General features: G+C 38.6%; 1 protein-coding gene across 2 annotated transcripts in view; it reads left to right on the top strand.

Annotated features, from left to right (window-relative positions):
- STAG1 (stromal antigen 1) overlaps positions 1–18,962 on the top strand; it is a 151,121-nt gene that overhangs the window by 65,534 nt on the left and 66,625 nt on the right. For both annotated transcript variants that reach the window (XM_009887368.1, XM_009887367.1), the window contains exons 7-9: positions 1,943–2,094; positions 6,413–6,486; positions 16,175–16,298. In XM_009887368.1, coding sequence (XP_009885670.1) covers positions 1,943–2,094; positions 6,413–6,486; positions 16,175–16,298 — 350 coding nt within the window. The remainder of the gene's footprint in view (positions 1–1,942; positions 2,095–6,412; positions 6,487–16,174; positions 16,299–18,962) is intronic.

Genomic DNA, 18,962 nt, shown 5'->3' with positions numbered 1-18,962 from the left:
TCCGCAATCAACCTCGTACAATTTTGTTCAAGTTTCTAAGTATAATACCGAGTGTCAAACAAATTCAATCAGAATTTGTTTAAAATTTCATCTCTTTCTTTAAATCTAAGTAAGAGGCAGATTTCCAATGATACTGAAAAACTAACTCCAGATTTGATTGGAGTTTGGTTTTTAAAATTGAAAACCAAACCCTTCAACTCACAGTGACTGAACTCTTTTGGAAACCTATCCTGCTGCATTCTTTACCTTACTCAGTAAGATGTAAAAACATGAATTACGTAGGCGTAAGCTTCCAGGTTTAGAGTTTACCTCCGCAAATTCAGTATTCAAAGGTGCAGAGCTGCAGATAGCCTACTGGAAATCTGCGTCTATTATTTCAACTGAGATGGAAACTGTATTTCTTTCTAGCTGATACTGTCTTCAATTCCAGGTGATGTTGGTTTGCTTAGGTTGTGGTTAATTGTTTCATAAGAGAGAGATTCTGGAGTGAGGTACGCACTCTGATGTCTTATATTGGTTGGTTCATCCTTCTGTGGGACAGGTGTTTGGAAACTGTGAGAGGTTTGATTGAAAAGACAGGAAACCACACCACAGAGATGTTACCCAAGCCCTGTGCTGTGTGGAAGAAATAGTTGCCATCAGTTGGAGTGGATTATGTAGCTAGAAACTTCAAGCGAATGCTAAAGATAAGGTTCATCACAACTAACTTCAGTTATTTAAGCCACTGCTGGCTTCTTGTGTTAGATATATGTGTATCTAGCGCTTACATTAGGAATAGGAGCTGCCGAAGATCTCCAGTATTTTCCAGTGATAATACATGCCACTTATTTATTTATGTGTTTGTTTTAACGAGCTTGAGAGCTTTGTTTTGATTGGGCAAATTTCCTTCAAGCTAGTTTTTGCACATTTAATTATGTTGCTGTCCTGCAGAGCAGAGGTCAGCATGATGCCATGGAGCTCAGTCTTGATAAAGTTTCTGAAAATCTACATTTAGAATTTCATTTATTCTTGAAGGAGTGGTTTTGAGGTCTTATTTTTTTTTTTCCAATTTTCCTCTGTGTTGGCCAATTTGAATCAGAAATGATTCACTATAACAAGAAACTTAAGGCAAGAAGTGCATGTGGGTGCTTCTTGGAGTTACCAGCTTTGAGCAATAGCAAGATAAGACAGTTACTATAAGAGTAACTTCACTTCTCTATGTGTATCGCTGCTTTTCTACCTTGAAGACAATGCTGCACATTTAGCCAGAGAGGATGTGAGAGTTCGTTAGGTTATTTTGCTGTTTTTTCAGTATTGTAAAATGTGATACACCATGTAACCACACAGAGCATGAGAAAGACCCTTACAAATTTTTTTGTAAAAATAAATTATACAGAAAACTAGACATGAACAATATTAGATCCAGCATGTGTGAAAATGTGTATAAATGGGTACATAAAGTTCTAATTGTACTTTTATAAAGCTACAGACTTGACTTTAGAGCAACATCAGACTTACTTTCAGAGAAACTGTGCTGTTGTCCCTTGTAAATTGAGTAATCCTCAGAAGCTATTTGTTGAGTGTTACCCTTAGTATATAGTCTGTAATGGTACTTTCCAGTAAATAAATGTATATAACTCCACAGTAACTGGCTTCATGGTGTACACTGATCCTGCAGGTTCACATACTTGCTGATTTGACCTTATGCACTCAGAACTTGCATAATTTTCTGAAGAAGATGGCAAAGAACATTGCCGTGAGCTCAATGCAGTATATATACTCTCTTTTCTGATCTTTAGATGAGCCAAGTGACCTGGGTATTGCTTGGGTGGGAAGTGCCTTTCCAGATGGCTTTGTGTCAGGGTCAAGGTGGTTATTTTCTGTGAGTATGGATCTGCTGAGAAAATATTTTTTTAGCTCTGACTACAGGTAAAGAGTCATATTCTGTCTTCTGCCTTTGCAGCTATGAAGCTTATGACTGCTCTTGTGAATGTTGCCTTAAACCTGAGCATTCATCAGGATAATACACAGAGGCAGTATGAAGCTGAGAGAAACAAAATGATTGGCAAAAGAGCTAATGAAAGATTGGAGCTGCTGCTTCAGAAAAGAAAAGAGGCAAGTGAAAAGATGAATTTTTTTTTTCCTGGTTCATGTGCATTCCCTCCAACAGAAAGTCCAGGGTGGTTTGTGACTTGAGTACCATAGTGAGAAACAAGAGATTAGTTCTGCACTTGTGTTTGTGTGATCTCAAGCATATTACTTGGGCTACACTTTTAAATCTTGTATTAACACATTCAGTTGAATTTGTGTGCTGTTCTGCAGGCGCAGGATAATTTTGATTCTCAGGCTTGTATGTTATGACCAGGCAGGAAGAAAATTAGTCTCAAGTTGTAAGTAGTAGCTGTTTTGATTATGCAAAAAGATTTTGAAAAAGGATCACATGTAGTCCCTCACTGCACTGCCCATTTCTCCCTTTGATCGCTGCAATTATTACATAGTGTCTCATTAGTACTTCTTTTTGTAGCTGCTTTCAAGAAACACTGGAGTGGGGGCTATAGCACCTGGTCTCAGGGAGAAGAAGCTAGGGAGACATTAAAGTCGCTTTTAGTAAGTACCAGTCTGGCATTAGGTGAGCAAAACCATTAGAAGGTTGCTGTAATCATCCCTAAATAAAGTATTATATCCCAGGAAATTCAGTTTTAGAGTTGTACTTAAAAGAAATTTAAAGATAACAAGCAGAAAATGAATACACATACACCCAAACAGCCATAATCTGTAAAGATGCCATGTAAAACTCATAAGATGGATTGAAAAATTGAAGTATATATGAATTAGATTTAAATTTATTATTTTTAATGTAGTAGTTTTGAATGTATATCCTGCACCATTGTTTACTTCATGGCAAATTAAGGATGTCTGGGTGCTTCACCTGTATGCACCTTGGATTCTTTTAGGTATAACTTTGACTCAAAATTGCTTGTCTTTATAGTCTTTGTCTGGGGATAATTACAGTTATGTATTTTTATTTTTATTTTACCCCTATGATCCGTAGCACAATTTTATTTGGCTTTCATAATTCTTAAAAATCATGCATTAAGGTACAAAGCAAGAACAATCTCTCCTGCCCAAACTGCAAGAGAAACATTTTAAATTAAATATTAAATTCAATGTCAGCCTTAAAGCATTTTAAAAAGCAGAGTTGGTTTCTTAAAATATCTGGACCACAGTTTCTATTCCACATTTGCTGATTGTTACTTTGAATTTCCAGAGAAGGACAAAGTCACTAATTGCACTGAGTAACTTGACTTAGCATCTCTGTGTCTATGGACATCCTCTATACCTGTTCCTTCGGCTGTTCTTTTCAATGGCGTTTGGAGATGCAGTATATAATTGCTCTGGGGAGGCTTGGAAGCCAGGCAGCCCAGGCTAGCATGGGGCTGTGAACCCTCAAAGAAAAACGAGCGTTTGGCAAACCTTAACTTTTACTATGTCTGTTCAGTCTCTCTCATATCACTACTCACTAAAACTAATCAAAATGTTGCATAGGAGTAAGCCAGAGAGGAGCGGTGGTGTTTGAGTATGTCCTCAAATACAGGATGTGAAGCATAGTAGAGGGCCCTGTATAGATGAGATTTATTAGGATTAGATGGCATAATAGCTCTCTGTGAGAATTCCTAACATAATGCTGTATATTTCCCACGTTAAATATGCTGAATTTATAATAGTATTCTGTGCCGGCACTTCCTTAGTTGATTCTTTTGATGTAGTGCCATTGTAATAAACCCTCATAGGCACACACATGGGCATGCATTTATCTTGGTGAAGTTATATAGGGACGGTTTGCAAGCTAAGTGTGGCAAATTAATCTGAAGTAGAAGAAACGGAACACTCTCTCTGAAGTGTTTCTTTCTCATGTCATCTTTTACATACCTAATGTGAGAGCAGCGTGAAGGTCTATTCTTGTCAATGAGATTTTCAACTAAACAGGATGATTGATGTAACAATCTGCCACAAAATAGAGGAAGCTGTGTTTTAGTTGCTGCCAGTAGAAATTCAAATTTTGTGTTTGTTATACATGGCTTTTTGAGCTTCTCAAAATGCTTGCTGAGTCAAGAAGAGAATGTTTCCCTTATTTTTACTTAGGTTTAAAGGGGGAGTGTTCTATCATTTTTGCATTGGTAAAAGCAGGAATCCCGAGACACAAATGCTCTCTCAAGATGCCTGAAGTTAAGCACTGAAATTCAAGTACCTGATCTACAAAAGCTCAAAGTGTAAAAAAGTAATTAAACTTTTGGAGAAAATTCATATTTTTCAAAGAATTATTAATTCATTACTGAAACTAGGATGCATTTGAGAATTGTATCTTTTAAATGTTATCACACACAAGTAAAAGGGATCTCAAATGGACCTTCTGAATCGCTGATTCTCCTCCTACATCAGCTCTGTCCCAGCACATGGATCCCTGGATCAGTTGTGTAGCTGATGACTTACCATGTTTATAGCAAGCTGTAAATACCCTGTTGAAAAAGCAGAAGAGGGAGGAAACCATCCATACTGTCCCCTCACCTGTGCCACTTAGTCTTGTATGGTGCTGCTCAACTTCTTATTCAAAGAAATGACACAGCATGCTTTTCTTCAGTATCTTAAGCTTCTCGGGCCTCGTAAAGTTCACTCTCTCTGACCTCTCTTGTGTGGTGTATTTTTATATTAACAATTCATACCCGAAGTTCTGCAGGAGCTTCCCCTTTCCCTTTCAGGGCCTCATTAGTTTTTCAGGCAGCCTCCTGAGGCTTCTTGGTTCATTCCCACCCTCGTTTTGCTCTGCAGTCTGTGCTAGGTTGTCTCTAGCTCCATGTTTCTGGGGATATTTGGCTGCCTGTAGCTTGTGGAGTCAACCAACTGAGAAGTCATGAGAAATTCATGCTGCCTTTTGGGTTCTGTATTGAACAGGCATTTAGTCCAGGCATATTTGGGTTGAGCTGATGCTCAAAATAGTGCTTCTCCCAGAAGGTGTGTCTAAATGTGCTTGTTTTGTGTACCAGCCCTTTGGTATATGCCGAGCTGGTGTGCACCCAACTTTTCCCATTGTACATAATCCCTTTTACTATGAAATTAATTTCTTTGACAGGTCTTTGGCAAATTAGTCAAGAACTCTCAGTGCCTCGGTTTCCCCATATGCAAAATGGAGACAGCACCTCCTTACATTTTAGGAAAGTGGGAAACTTCATTTACTGAATTTTACAAGCTACTTTAGATCTTATCTGAAAGATACTGTAGAAATGTTTATAAACATGGCTTGAAAAATATAAACCCCTAGGTGAAAGTGTTTATGAGCTCATGCTATGCAGGAAGTCAAAACAGCTGATCATAATTCTGCCTCTGGCTTTAAGGTGTTTTGTCTGCTAAATATATAGATCCATAATTATCCAGGTTTCATTATTTTATGCATATGTGCACTCTGTACTAGCAAGGCTCTATTTGAGTGTAGTAGTAGTGCTGCTCCAAAAGCTGATTGTATAAAATTGGCATCATCTTATTTAACAAAGCTGCATTTTGGTGTAATTAAGTCATACTTATTTTGTTTAGTACAAAAGCTGATTGTATGACAATACTTTAATTGATTCCAAGATGTGCCTTTAGGATGTGTTAACAGATTCATTGACACAAAGTTGTCCATAGTACTTACCAAATGTGCTCATGTTACATGGGAAATATTAAGATTTTTAAAAAACATTCCTATTTAAAAAAACACGCTCATAACACATTTTTCATGTGGGTTTGTTTTTTGTTTGGGTTTGGGGTTTTTTGTTGTGGGTTGTTTTGTTTTGTTTTTTTTTTTTCAATCTAAGGCCTGGATGTCAGGTGTGCTCCAATGTTAAGCACTCATGCTCTGATTCCAGAAAGCCTCCTGGTTCAGAAACTGTTATCGTGGGCACTGAAGTTAAAGCAACTTACACACATGCTTAAGAGTGAGAACATTTTTAAGTACTTTCCTTAAATGGGACATTGAATTTTTCAGAGGGGGTTCCTGATCTGTAACCAGCTTCATTTTTGCAGCTGTTGTTCACTCACAGTTCTGTCTGTTTAACTATGACTAGAGGACTGCTGACATTACTGAACACATGGTCTCTACTTGTCTAAATTTCACTAGCAAAAGAATGGTGATGACCACTTCAAAGGACTAATTTGAAACTAAAGTACTTGATGTTTGTAGAGATTGTTAACTTTCTTCCATTAAGTCATTGCATCTATATTTGTATAGATGTATGTATATGCACACAATATAGGCATGTGCTGGAAAAGTAGAAAATGGTGAAACTACTAATACCTTTAATTAAGTGCTCTTCCATGGTCTTCTAATATTTCCCAATAGGAATTGTAGAATATCCAATTATAATAAGCAGTCATCTTATTTTTGTTTTGTTTTTTGCAGCTACAAGAAAACCAAGATGAAATCGAAAATATGATGAACTCTATATTTAAGGGTATATTTGTTCATAGATACCGGTAAGAAAATGCATGCCGCAGTAGGCTTTGCTAACAAAGCATAATCATAAATAACGTCAAGGGCAGTTTCTTTGTTGATTTTTCTTCTGATGTAATATTCTAGGTGCCACAAAAGCAGTATCAAAACCACTGAAGTTATGGAAGAAAATCTAAGTGTAACCCCTATTAATTACGCAGTAGAGCCATCCACACAACTTTTATTTTAATTCAGTAAAACAATTTTAAAGGAGTTGCGGGAGACATGGCATTTGAGTCTTTGTCTTTTAAAAAGAAGTTTTCCAAACGATCACTGCATATCATAAGAGGGAAGTTGTGGTTGTTGGGTACCTCTACTCTGCATTTCCTTTTGTATGTCTTAAGTGTGTGTAAACAGTAAATTTCTGATCTTTCCACCATGTATGCTCTAACCACAACTTCAATTTATTTTAGGCTTTTTCCTCCTTAAATTACATAAGGGCCTTCATTCCAGTTAACATGCTTTTTTTTTTTTCAGTTGTTTTGGACGTTTGTAGCAAGAACATAAAAAATTATTGCGGTGTTAGCACATCACAAAGGGGTTTTTTATTAGTTAATATGCTATTATATTAGTTAATGTCTTGTGAATACAAAGCAGGTTATATATATTCATGTGCGTGTGTGAACATGCACATGCGTGCACTTCTGTTTACTTTAGAATTGTACAAACCAGTAGATTTGGACTGGTGCATGCTATTTTGGAATATGGTTTATTAGAGAGCAGTGGTCTTTTAAAATAGATTTAGGGTTGTTTTTCATCACAAGATACCTCAGAGCATCTGCAGCATCTTGATGAAATCAGGTCTTTAAATGTTAATTGAGATATCGAAGTCAAAAGATAAAATTCCAGGATACTAAACTATGCAATTAACCTTTCAGATTTAAGTTCTGGATTAAAACTTTACCATTTATGAAATCTTTTCGACAAATGGCAGAAAACAAGAAAGGGTGTATGAGAAGAGGGTTAGAAGGTGAAGAGGAACCCATAGGTCAGGTGGGCAGAGGGGTTATTGTAATTATGGAGAAAAGCATACAGGGGATCTGGAAGACGCCTGTGCTAATATGTGAGTGTGAACAACATAGTGGAGTTGGAGTGTGTATCTTCAGTATCCAGGCGTGATACTTGAAAGAAAGCAGTACTGGGAGCATCTCTTCAAGGAGATCAGAGGTAGCAGCAAAAAGTGGTCTCTTAAAAAGACAGGGGATCCAAGTCTAGTGATTTCTCGCAACAGAACCTCTTTTTCTGCATGCATATGTCACACTTCTGTTTTTCTTCGGACCTAGTGTTCTTACTCTGTCCCACACACCTTGGAGACAACTTCATTTGCTATACATTTGTTTCTTCCCTCCTGAGGAAGTCGTGAAGGAGGGATGGTGAACTGAGAGGGTTTGAAAGGTCTGAGAGGCAATGGAATTGCCTGGAGTAAGCCTGGAGCTGCTTGGCAACAGAAGGATGGGTGTACAGGGTCAACAGGTAGATTAGGATTAGCTCAGTACAGCACTCACACTACTTTGTTATGAAAGCAGCTTTTATGGTGTGTGGGTAATAAAGAAATTAAATGCAAAGAATTTTTACATTTTTACCCCTTCAGAATTTAGTGTATTATATCAAACAAGAAGTCGCTTTAAAGTATTTTCCTGGTAGCTCATGCTGTTGTGTGGGCCTGGAAAAATACTCTATCATCTGATAGTCTGCATGCTGTTTCTTTTTGGTTTTTCTTTCTTTTTAAATCCTCCTTTTGTAAACCAGGTTTCTTTTCGTGCCTCCTGCCACCGTTAGTAAAGGCCTGATTTTGCTGATACTGCTGTAACAAAGGAGAGGCCAAATAAATAAACTCTGCTTGTCAGTGCCCTGAAAAAAAGATGTCCAGGCTGACACCCTTAGACCACTGAAGAATTTGCTGAAATTGGCGAAGTGGTGGTGTGCTCTGAGCAGTGTGGATGACACCACTTCTGGCCTGGTTTAGAGAGGGTCAGAAGAAATAACTGTTTCCAAGTCTGTCCCCAAGAACCACTTTTGTGAGGAGTCATCATCTCTCTGGCCTCCTTAACTTCTGTGAAGCTCCTAAGAGAGTCTGTTACTGCATATACCTGAATATGAGTAATCGGTAGACAACAGAGAACACAGATTGACATTTCTGCAGCCACATCTGTGCGAGAACATAGAGGGGAAAAAATGCCTGTATTAAAACCAGCTAATTGAAGAGAAAACAAGGGGAGAAAAAAGGAAAGTATTTCAAATTATTATCTGTTTCTATAATAGTTCTTAAGCATTCCTTCTCTCAAATAGTTTAAATGATTTATAAACTTGACATCATTTTACAGTCCTTAGCCCATGCGCAAGTGGTAATGATTTCAGAAGAACGTTATCTTAATTATTCCCAGAGAAGAAGAAATCCCTTTCCATAGTATGATTCAGACTCTGCCACAGTGATTCATGCTTAGTGACCTTTGTAACTTAAATGGCAAGTTCCTTGATCTGAACAAAAAGCCCCCCCCAAACGTTTTTATTCAGAATGTAACTGTCTTCCTACTTGTAAGCTAGTGGTGCAGCAAGGTTACATCTTCTTTCTGGAGATTAGGTTAGAATTCATTGCAAGATTTCAAAGCTCACTTCTCACATTAAAAAAAAAAAAGGGGGAAAAAAAAGATTTGTAGAAATAGCTAAACAATTTTCTAGGTGTTAGTCTAGTGTTAACAGCAGATTTGGTTAAAAAATGAGATATTATTAATAAACATGTAGGAGATGTACCTACCTCATTGCATAATTCCTTATCTCTTTCCTGAATCACTCTTTTTTGCTATTTTTTTATTGCTTTATGACATATTTGGTTCTCTGATTATTTTTTTTATCATCTCTGAAACTGAGAGTTAGCATCAAAGAGGAGACGTAAGAGCAAATTCAGTTAGGTTCAAGTTGCTGAGCTCATGTTGGTGAGTATAAAACCAGTGGAGATGATGACTGGTAAACCGGACTACGGGGCTGTGAGGGTAGACAACCTCTGGAACAGGTTGTCCAGGGAGGCTGTAGAATATCTGGCCTTGGGAATACTCAAAAATTGCTTGTACAAGGCATGTGCAGGGGCTTGGATATGGTGATGTTCAGAGGTCCTACTCATAATAACCAGTTTTGTGTTCATAGGAGTCTAATAGCTTTGGTATGTAGTATATAGTAATAAGATACTATATACTGGTAGGTCACCGATCTTTAAAGTAACTTTTTTTTTTCCTCTGGAGTTAAGCTGAAAATTTCTTGCGGGGTACATATATATTAAAAAAAAAAAAGGAGGGGAGGCCTGTTTCTTCATTTCAGTTGTATCTGCATATCAGAGATTACTTTGATGCTGAGGTTATTGCCACGTACCTTCTCAGATGTAACAAGTATTCATCACAAATATTCAAGCTCGTTATTCTCAACAGTTATCTGACATGTCAGAATTTTGGTTTTGCTATTTCTCTGCTTTTGACTTAATGTGTGTCCAGACACGTTGCCCTTTCAGAGGGTAAGATTGAGAGAATTCTTATTTGAGTCCTACTTCATAATCTCTGTTTTGAATGCTCAAGGAGCCATTCCTCTGGATGTGAATGTCCACCAAAACAGATCTGTTACAGTTTTAACTACTGGCAGACCTCAATGGGAATCCTCAGACTGATGGGCACGATGGTTTTGTGAATTTATGCAATGTGATGAGCCTGTCCCAAGGTATTATTTTGGCAGTACTGATAATTTAGGTAAAACTTGCCAAATGTAGATGGCATCTTTACAGAGAAGATGCTTCTGTCTCCTTCCAAGGTGCTTCTTTCCCTCCTACTGGGTCAATAGAATGATGATGGCAAGTTGCATCTGAGTTCCACTCTAGGAAACAAGAGTGTTGCATGAAAAAAAAGGAGGGGATATTAGATGGAAGTCTGATGAGGAAGCAGGTAAGAGACCGAGAGGTGCAAAAACCAGTCAGCACATAAAACTATAGAAAAATCCTTTTCCCTCACCCTAAATACGTTATTCTGAGGAGGTGAAACACACGTCTTGAGTGACAAGAAAATGCATTATGTTTCAACAAATTACATATGTTGAAAAAACAGATAGAAATTAACTAGACCATTTGTCACTTAGAGGCATAAGAAGAAAGGCAAAAAGTTAGAGCTTGGTACTTAAATGGGTTTGTCCTTAATATTAAATTTAAAACCAGACACTCCTTCCTTTCCTACACAGCTATGTATCATACTTCATATAAGCAAAAGTGTTAGTGTGGTCTGTCTTTGAGAAACTCTAGTTTTAGTGATATGTAGAGCTACATCTTGAAATTCAAGTCATGCCTTCAAATAATACAATTCCTTGGTCTGGTAAGAACATTGGATAATCAGCTTAGTAACACATTATTGAAATAGCTATTTAAGTAGCACTCTGGGTAGAATTACTTGGAAATGGGAGTGCTGCTTACCAACCCTTCCCAGGAGTAGGGTATGCAGAGAAGAGATCATTCACCAGAATTTTTGGAAGTGGGCTCTGCACACCTAATTTTCTTACCCTTCTTCCCTTATGAGCTCCTAATACAGCTTCAGAGATGAGACAGTGATAGAAAGAAGTAGAAAAGACATTTTGTCCAGTTCATCTTCAAAATGTTTATAAACTGTTGAGGAGCCTAAGAGACAGAGGCATAGTTTAGTCCTATTGGCAATGGTATATTATTGTAGAGCTGCACCATTTCATGTCCCGTGACTGGGAATTTGAGATTCTGTCTCAAAGAACACCAGAGGCAGGTGAGTGATCCTCATTTCTGTCTTTGTTAGAAAGTTTTCTCATAGACAAACTCTTATCGCAACCCATTGACTGAAACATCTTATCTTTTTTTTTTTTCCTGTTCATATCCAGTTTGCATGTTGAGTAGTACCATGTTCTTCTGAAGGTTATCTCTAGATCCCTATGTCTTAAGAGCGAGATGTGAGAAGCAGCAACTCCAGTGGCTGTATTAGGCAAGCAGAGGTGCAATAAGAGTGTAGTCAGGCATCCTTCCAAGAAGTCTTGAAGCAATTACAGCTCTGCTAGTCATCTCCATCTTTTGCCTTGGTGTTTTCTCTCAACGCTGCTAATGCTTTAAGGTTTTAAGCATCCATGTCAGCACAGATCAGCCAGGTTAGCTTAAATTGCTTTCAGTTTTGGTCTTGGTCCACCTAAATGAGTTTGTGCTCAGATGGACTGAGAGAACCCAGGAGTTGCAAGTGGCAACGCCTCCAGCAAGACCCTGAGGAGCATACTTGTCTCCATCCGACATATCCCAAGTATCCAATATAGACTATGTTTCAGGGTCCTAAATACTTTTGGCCTTAATCAAAATACTTCAGTGTAATTTAGCATTAAATGTATGCTAAAGTGCCACTTTCGATGATTGTTTCTGTGAAACAATCAACTAGTACAACCTATTTCCTGACACTGTTTGCTGCAGTTTGTCCCAAGTTTTGTGGGCCCGCCTTGTCAACGCAAAATTGTAGAAGGAACCGGTGAATTTCTTACCTGATCCCCTTTTGTCAAATCTCTTTACGAAGCTGCATCGTGTGGGTACTCTTTACTAAGAGTAGGAATATAGGTTGTGAATTTTGCTGCGAATGGTTTGCTGTTTCCCATCCACTGCGTAGACATTACTTTGCAGTTCGTGCTGAAAAGAAGGTTAAATATATTTTACGTCTAATATTTGTAGATCCAGCATTAGTTCTGGTTTCTGTGCTGGAATAGATTATGTTCTTTTCTAGAAGCATTTGGCAAGTAATACAATACCTCACTAATTTATAATTATGATAATGAACAATGCATTAGTTATTCCAAAAGTACTTCCAATGCTGGTATGATCAGTATTAGTGCCATCCACAAATAGTGTATGTTTTCAAAAAACTAAATAATTCATAGTGACTGTGACAAGAAGCTAAAATATATTTGTGTGTGAAAAATTATAAGTATTATAGTTTAATAACAAGCAGTTGATCACATGCATAGCATAGGTATAAAGGCTTTTTGGCTGTATCGCATTTGATACAGCATCATATGGGCATGGAATCTGTATGGGTGATTCCTGCGAAAAGACAGATGATTATTATTGATAATACAGTTACCTGGAAGATGGTGGTGAAGTGGGAAATTGGTGTCTTACAGCCTGTCCAGGAACTTGAGTCTGTTTGCTAGTCTCACGTGCCTTATGCGTGATTCTTTCCCATTTTCATTTATACTGAAGAGGTTTAATTTTTATTATACTAAATCATGTAATTAGTTGAATAACATTTTTCTTTTTCTTATTTTTATTTTTTAATTATAAGTAAGAGCTTGGAGGGAGTGTTTGCCCATAGTGCCTAGGGATCCCTGAGAAGCTTTTGAATCAAGAATCAGTTTTTCACTGTCTGCCTAGGGAAGCTTGAATGCATTCTTACAGAAAAGATAAATTTTCCTAATTTTTGGCCGGCTGTGCTGCATGATTAAATAGCTGTTAACACTTGGGCTCTTTTGGGGATTGCCATTAAATCCTTCCAAAACATTTCACAGTTAGTAAATTTATAAGGTGGTGAAATAACCTACTTGAAAGTGAAGACTCAGGCTGTTGACTCCTGGTGGAGATGTCTTCATGGCTACTTTGTGTTGCTGCATACATGACTGCCCTTTTTTCCTGATTCATACTTACCCGTCTTTTAGATTGTTCTTCAAGTCTTGCATTCTGATATCTTCCACCTATATTTTGTTTTTTAAATAGTTAAAAGATAATTCCATGAAAAAGAATAGGTAATCTAGTTTAGTGAGAAGTAATAGACAATTAGACATATGTATGAGAATATATTCATAGTTTTAACTTAAACTTGTCTTCATTGTGACTGCATTCCCCATAATGAATGCAGTTTTTATGGTGCAAATTCTTGAATGTAATATTTTAGCACATTCATCCTTACAGTATCTAAAATCTGTTTTGAGAAATCCCTTGTAGGAACAGATTATTTAATGCCTTACTCTGCTTGTAATGCAGCTTGTCTACAATATCTTGGTTTTGAGGTTATAGAGTCTTCAGCGAGTTTGACAGACCAGTTTTAATGATTCTGTTTGGAAATTGATGTAATCAGTGCGTTTCACATAGGCAAAGCATACAGTTTTCTCCCTATAATTTGAAATTGAATAAGAAAACCAGAGACTTGACTGTAGAAGTGTCACATCTAGGCATGTCTGATACTGCAGTTGCTTGCTGCGTTCATGTAGGAACTGTGATTTTCACCTTGGTATCCGGAAGATCATACACAGTAGGATGGCACCTATTGAGTTGGACCAGTTTGAAGGTTGGAAGTACATAGGCTTTGTTATACTAGTTTGTGTGTATGAACTGATGCAGTAAGTATCCTCAGCATAAGATAGAATGCATTTTATTTATATTTTGTAAAATTGAAGACTTTAGGAAACATACAGTTTCTCTTATTTTGCAATTATTCTCGTGCTTGAAGCTTGGAATTTGAGGGATTTTTTCATAAATTAGATTTCATTTTTGGGTTCTGTTGGTGCTGTTTTAGAATTAAATTGATGTTTATTACTTTTCCAAAAATTTTTTTATAAATATACAGAACAAGAGTCTCAATTATAAGCAAGGCCGGTGTTTGGAAAGCACCAGATATTCCCTTCTTCTGTACAGTGGATCTTTATGTTCCTCTCTTATTACAGCTGAAATTTTGAACTGTGAAGCAGTGCCAGCTGGAGTGGCACAAGCGATTTCTCGTAGTAACAGATGTCTCGGAGATGAAATTACTAAAGGGCCAGATGGCCCCAATCCCTTTTCCCGTTGTTTAGCCGTCGTTCATTATTAGTAAATATGCCATGCTCTATGTCAGTCAGGCAGGAAAGTGCCAATCAGATTGAAATAATTTCCATCCCTGATCTCTTTAGATGATCTCTCCAGAGTTTCCTGCTGCCCCTCCTCAAGAAGCAGCTGATAAGTCTGCCTGAGATATGTCTTTGCCTCTTCCATCACTTGCCACAGTCACAATGTAGAAAAATGCAAGAAAACTGGAAGAAACCATGTTGAAATGCAAACATTCTTCTGGGTTTTGTTACAGGGGCTTTCATGCAGTGCATGAAGCAAGATCTGTTTACATACCAAATTCCATTCTGCCCCTCTGGCAGGCTCCTTTGGTTAAACCAACTAACTTTTTCCACCTTGTAATTGTTCTACACCTCTAGCTGGAGAGAGTCAAGCCTGCTAAGCAAATGTCAGTGACGATGTTGCAGAAATGATTGTCTAGAAGAGTTTTGTAGCTTGGATTCATAATCATAGAGGTATAGAATTATTTAGGTTGGAAAAGACCCTTAAGATCATTGAGTCCAACCATTAACTGAGCACTGCCCGGTCCATCACTAAACCATGTCCTTAAGCACCACATCTACATGTTTTTTAAATACCTCCAGGGATGGTGACTCTACCACTTCCCGGGGCAGCCTGTTCCAATGCTTGATAACCCTTTCAGTGAAGAAATGTTTCCTAATATCCAATCAAAACCTCCCCTGGCACAACTTGAGGCCATTTCCTCTTGTCCTGTTGCTGATTACTAGGGAGAAGAGACAGATCCCCGTCTCGCTACACCTTCCTTTCAGGTAGTTGTAGAGAGCAGTAAGGTCTCCCCTCATCCTCCTCTTCTCCAGGCTGAACACCCCCAGTTCCCTCAGCCGCTTCTCATCAGACCTGTGCTCCAGATCCCTCACCCGCTCCGTTGTCCTTCTCTGGACACACTCCAGCACCTCAGTGTGTTTCTTGTAGTGAGGGGCCCAAAACTGAACAAAGTATTGGAAGTGGGGGCCTCACCAGTGCCAAGTACAGGGGGACGATCACTTCCCTAGTCCTGCTGGCCACACTATCTCTGTTAGAAGCCAGGATGCTGTTGGCTGCCTTGGCACACTGCTGGCTCAATATCCAGCCGGCTGTTGACCAACACCCCCAGGTCCTTTTCCATCAGACAGCTTTCCAGCCACTCTTCCCCAAGCCTGTAGTGCTGCGTGGGATTGTTGCGACCCAAGTGCAGGACCCAACACTTGGCTTTGTTGAGCCTTTGTTGTACCAATGTTGTACCATTGTCTGAGGCCCATCGATCCAGCCTGTCCAGATCCCTCTGTAGAACCTTCCTACTTTCAAGCAGATCGACACTCCCAACCAACTTGGTGTCCTCTGCAAACTTACTGAGGGTGCTTTCGATCTCCTTGTCCAGGTCGTTGATAAAAATACTAGAGAGAACCAGCCCCAATACCAAGCCTTGGGGAAACACCACTTGTGACTGGCCGCTGACTGGATTTAACTCCATTCACCACAACTCTTTGGGCTCGGCCGTCCAGGCATTTTTTTTACCTGGTTTAATTCTGTTTGAAAAGAGGGAGGTGAAAGGTGGAATAATAAACTAAAAAGCAAACTAGGGTGAGAATTTTTTGAGATAATGGAAATAGCATTATCTGAATGTAGAAATACTGAAATTATTAGATAGATTAGTGAGTTCAAGGACGTAAAGGAACAGAAAATCAGTGAGACAGCAGTGAGAACAGTGACAGGTCCTACATAAAGTTCATCAAAACTAAAAGCAAAATATTATAGCTAGGGCAATGGGAATGAAAAGTGAATGGTTTGTGTCCAGAATCTCATTAATACTTTATCTTTTCTTTTTTCCTTGTTAGTGATGCTATTGCTGAGATTAGAGCTGTCTGTATTGAAGAAATTGGTGTCTGGATGAAAATGTACAGTGATGCCTTCCTGAATGATAGTTATTTAAAATATGTTGGTTGGACACTACACGACAGGGTAAGTATTGTGTATTATTGTATATAGCAGAGTATACTGTAGGTAGCTGGTGTTATACTACCCAAAAATGTTTAGGATATCCTCTTTTATTTGTAAAGAGATTGTTCTTTTTTTCTTGCCTGTTATTTATCTTTCAGCCAGCTTATTTCAAGGTATTCACTTAAATTAGGATACAGTAGTCTCAAGCTGGGCGCTTGCTTCATATGCTTTTTGTGTTTTCCGTCTCTGCCAGAATATCTTAATAGAAATGTTTCCATGGTGCTTTTCTTCTGATTACAAGAGAAAGAGAAGTCAGATCGCCCCTGAGGACCTTTGTGTCTGAAGCAGGATGAAAAGGAGATTTCCAGATGTGTCTTCCATTTACATTGCCCAGTAGTTAGAGGAAAGAGAACATCTCTGAGTCCCCAACAGACATCACTGTGCTCCACAGTGGAATTCTCATAAGTTCCTTTTACCTTGAAGAATGTCTTCAAGGTTCTCTTTCATTTTTCTTGAAAAAATTGTTGAAACACCAGGTGGAAGCAAAAAGATTTCTATCCAGAGGTCCTCTTCTGTCTCACCACAGTTCTTTGTGGTGAGATGGTATCCACAATATGCCTCTGCTGGGTGGCACAAGGCCTAGGTACCACTCGGTTCCTGCACCAAGTGCAGCCCATTCCTAATGCTAAGAGGACAGGACTTTGCACTTCTGACTGTGTGGGGTTTTTGTACACCAGGCAGCAACTGGGACTAACCGTCCTCCCACTCTCACCAAAACCACGAGAAACACTTGCTTTACTCTAAACTCTTTTGCTAACATTGTCCAAAGAAGGCACATGAGACGTACTTACGCTGTTGAAACGTTCCTTAAATTCCAGCATCCTGATTCAGAATACTATTTTTTTCTAGGAGCGCTGCTGGAAAAAATTTGTTTACAAGTTCATTCTGATGACTTGCATAACTGTTAGTTAGCCGCTGGTTCTTTAAAAAGGTGATTTCTTCAATAACCGGACAGTATATTAACATTGAGGATATGACTCTGTCACTCTTCTGCTGAAGTCTGAGCAAGATCAGTTAGAAAGATGTTTGCTTTCACTAGGGAGGGAAGTTAGCTGCTGCTGGTTCTCAAGCTTTAGCTATAGCTGAAAAGGAGCTGCATCTTACCTTGACCTGGATAAACAATTTACTTGTTAAAGAGTATCCTGTTTGGTTTAGAGACTAGATATGTGATGTCTTTCCTCTCTAAATCTGTAGTTCTCAAACTTTTACTTTACAAATTTTCCTCAGACTTTTACATTACATCTAATTGTTATAAAACTTGATCAGGAGGAAGGTCCTGCTTACTGCTACAGTCAGCTATGATCACTGTTTACTCTAGAGACACTACGCTTTCTGTCATTAAAGCTTGGAAATGGAAACATGGCCATCACAGTGCTTTGAGGGGCAGAGCTGCTGCTTCGTCTGTGTAGCTCATTTTTAGCATTGGTTTGCCTCAGTAGTAGACATGCTTCAGGAGGTGGAGATCACTGCTTCAAGTTAGCAAATCAGTGGGGAGGTCAGCTCAGGTTGGAGGACTGGGATTTTAGGTATGGTGGAGAGCTTTCAATTAGAAATAAATTATCCCTTGAATAATTGCAGTGGATTTTTTTGGAACATGTTCTGATCCTAGCAGAACATTGCCACAAAGTAGCACTTCCAGTGGCAGAGCTGAATCTAGTAGTGTTGCGCTTCGCAGCTCTCAGTCCCCTTCTGGTGTCTGTGAAGTCCAGCCGTTTCTCACATAACTCCCTTTAACCATCTGTGAAATCCAGCCATTCCTCACGGCACTGCCTGTGACTGGTGTCAGCTTCTCACACTGCTGTCTGTCACATCCAGCAATTTCTCATGTCGTGTCCAATAGTTTCGCACATCCTCTTCACTTAGCTTAACTTCAGGCCAGGGTCTAGTCGTTGGCCTGCAGCCTTAACATACATTTTTACCTCAGCTTTTTTAAAATTACTATGTTCTTTCATATCAGACAAATTTTAAATTGCAGTGTTACGGTAAAAAAATTGGTTTCCATCTGGACCAGACACAGAAGAATTCTATCGGGCTACTCTCCTGCCTCTCCTTACTTTGTAATATTTATCCTTGCAGGCCTCAGAAGTGTCTTGGGATTCTCAGTCTTTAAATCACTAGCTAATCTGTTTAATATCCTGATATACATTGATATGTGATATTTTTTATTGATGTAGTGTATGTTCAATATATAGAGTGACACAGATTGTAAGTAGACTAGAGGAAGAGTCAGATGCAAGTGAGCCATGTGTCAAAGGATGAAAAGGGAGAGAATGGAGAGAAAGAGACATTTGGGGAGGCACAGAAAGGAGGAAGGAAGTGCAATGGGAAGAATACCTTGAAAAAAGGCAAGAGTAAGGAGTAAGAGCCAATTAAAAATGCAAACCCTCCAGAAGTACAAGATCCCTTAATAGGGATCATTGGCACTACTTGAAAAACTTGCCAGCCAGTACCCAAGTTTCTTGATTTTGCTTTGCTTTGATCAGGCAATAATTTTTGCTATGATCAGTACTTGAAATATTGAAAAAAAGTAAAGGCTGAGGCAATAATCATAAAGTATTTCCATTTCATATGAACAGAAGTCACCCTGAAATGATTAACTTCTATGGCAGCTTGCTACTACAAAAA

The sequence above is a fragment of the Charadrius vociferus genome, unplaced genomic scaffold (assembly GCF_000708025.1).
Source record: "Charadrius vociferus isolate BGI_N301 unplaced genomic scaffold, ASM70802v2 scaffold406, whole genome shotgun sequence".
NCBI lineage: Eukaryota > Metazoa > Chordata > Aves > Charadriiformes > Charadriidae > Charadrius > Charadrius vociferus.
The sequence above is the reverse complement of the archived record's forward strand: the minus strand, read 5'-3'. Positions and strand labels throughout refer to the sequence as shown.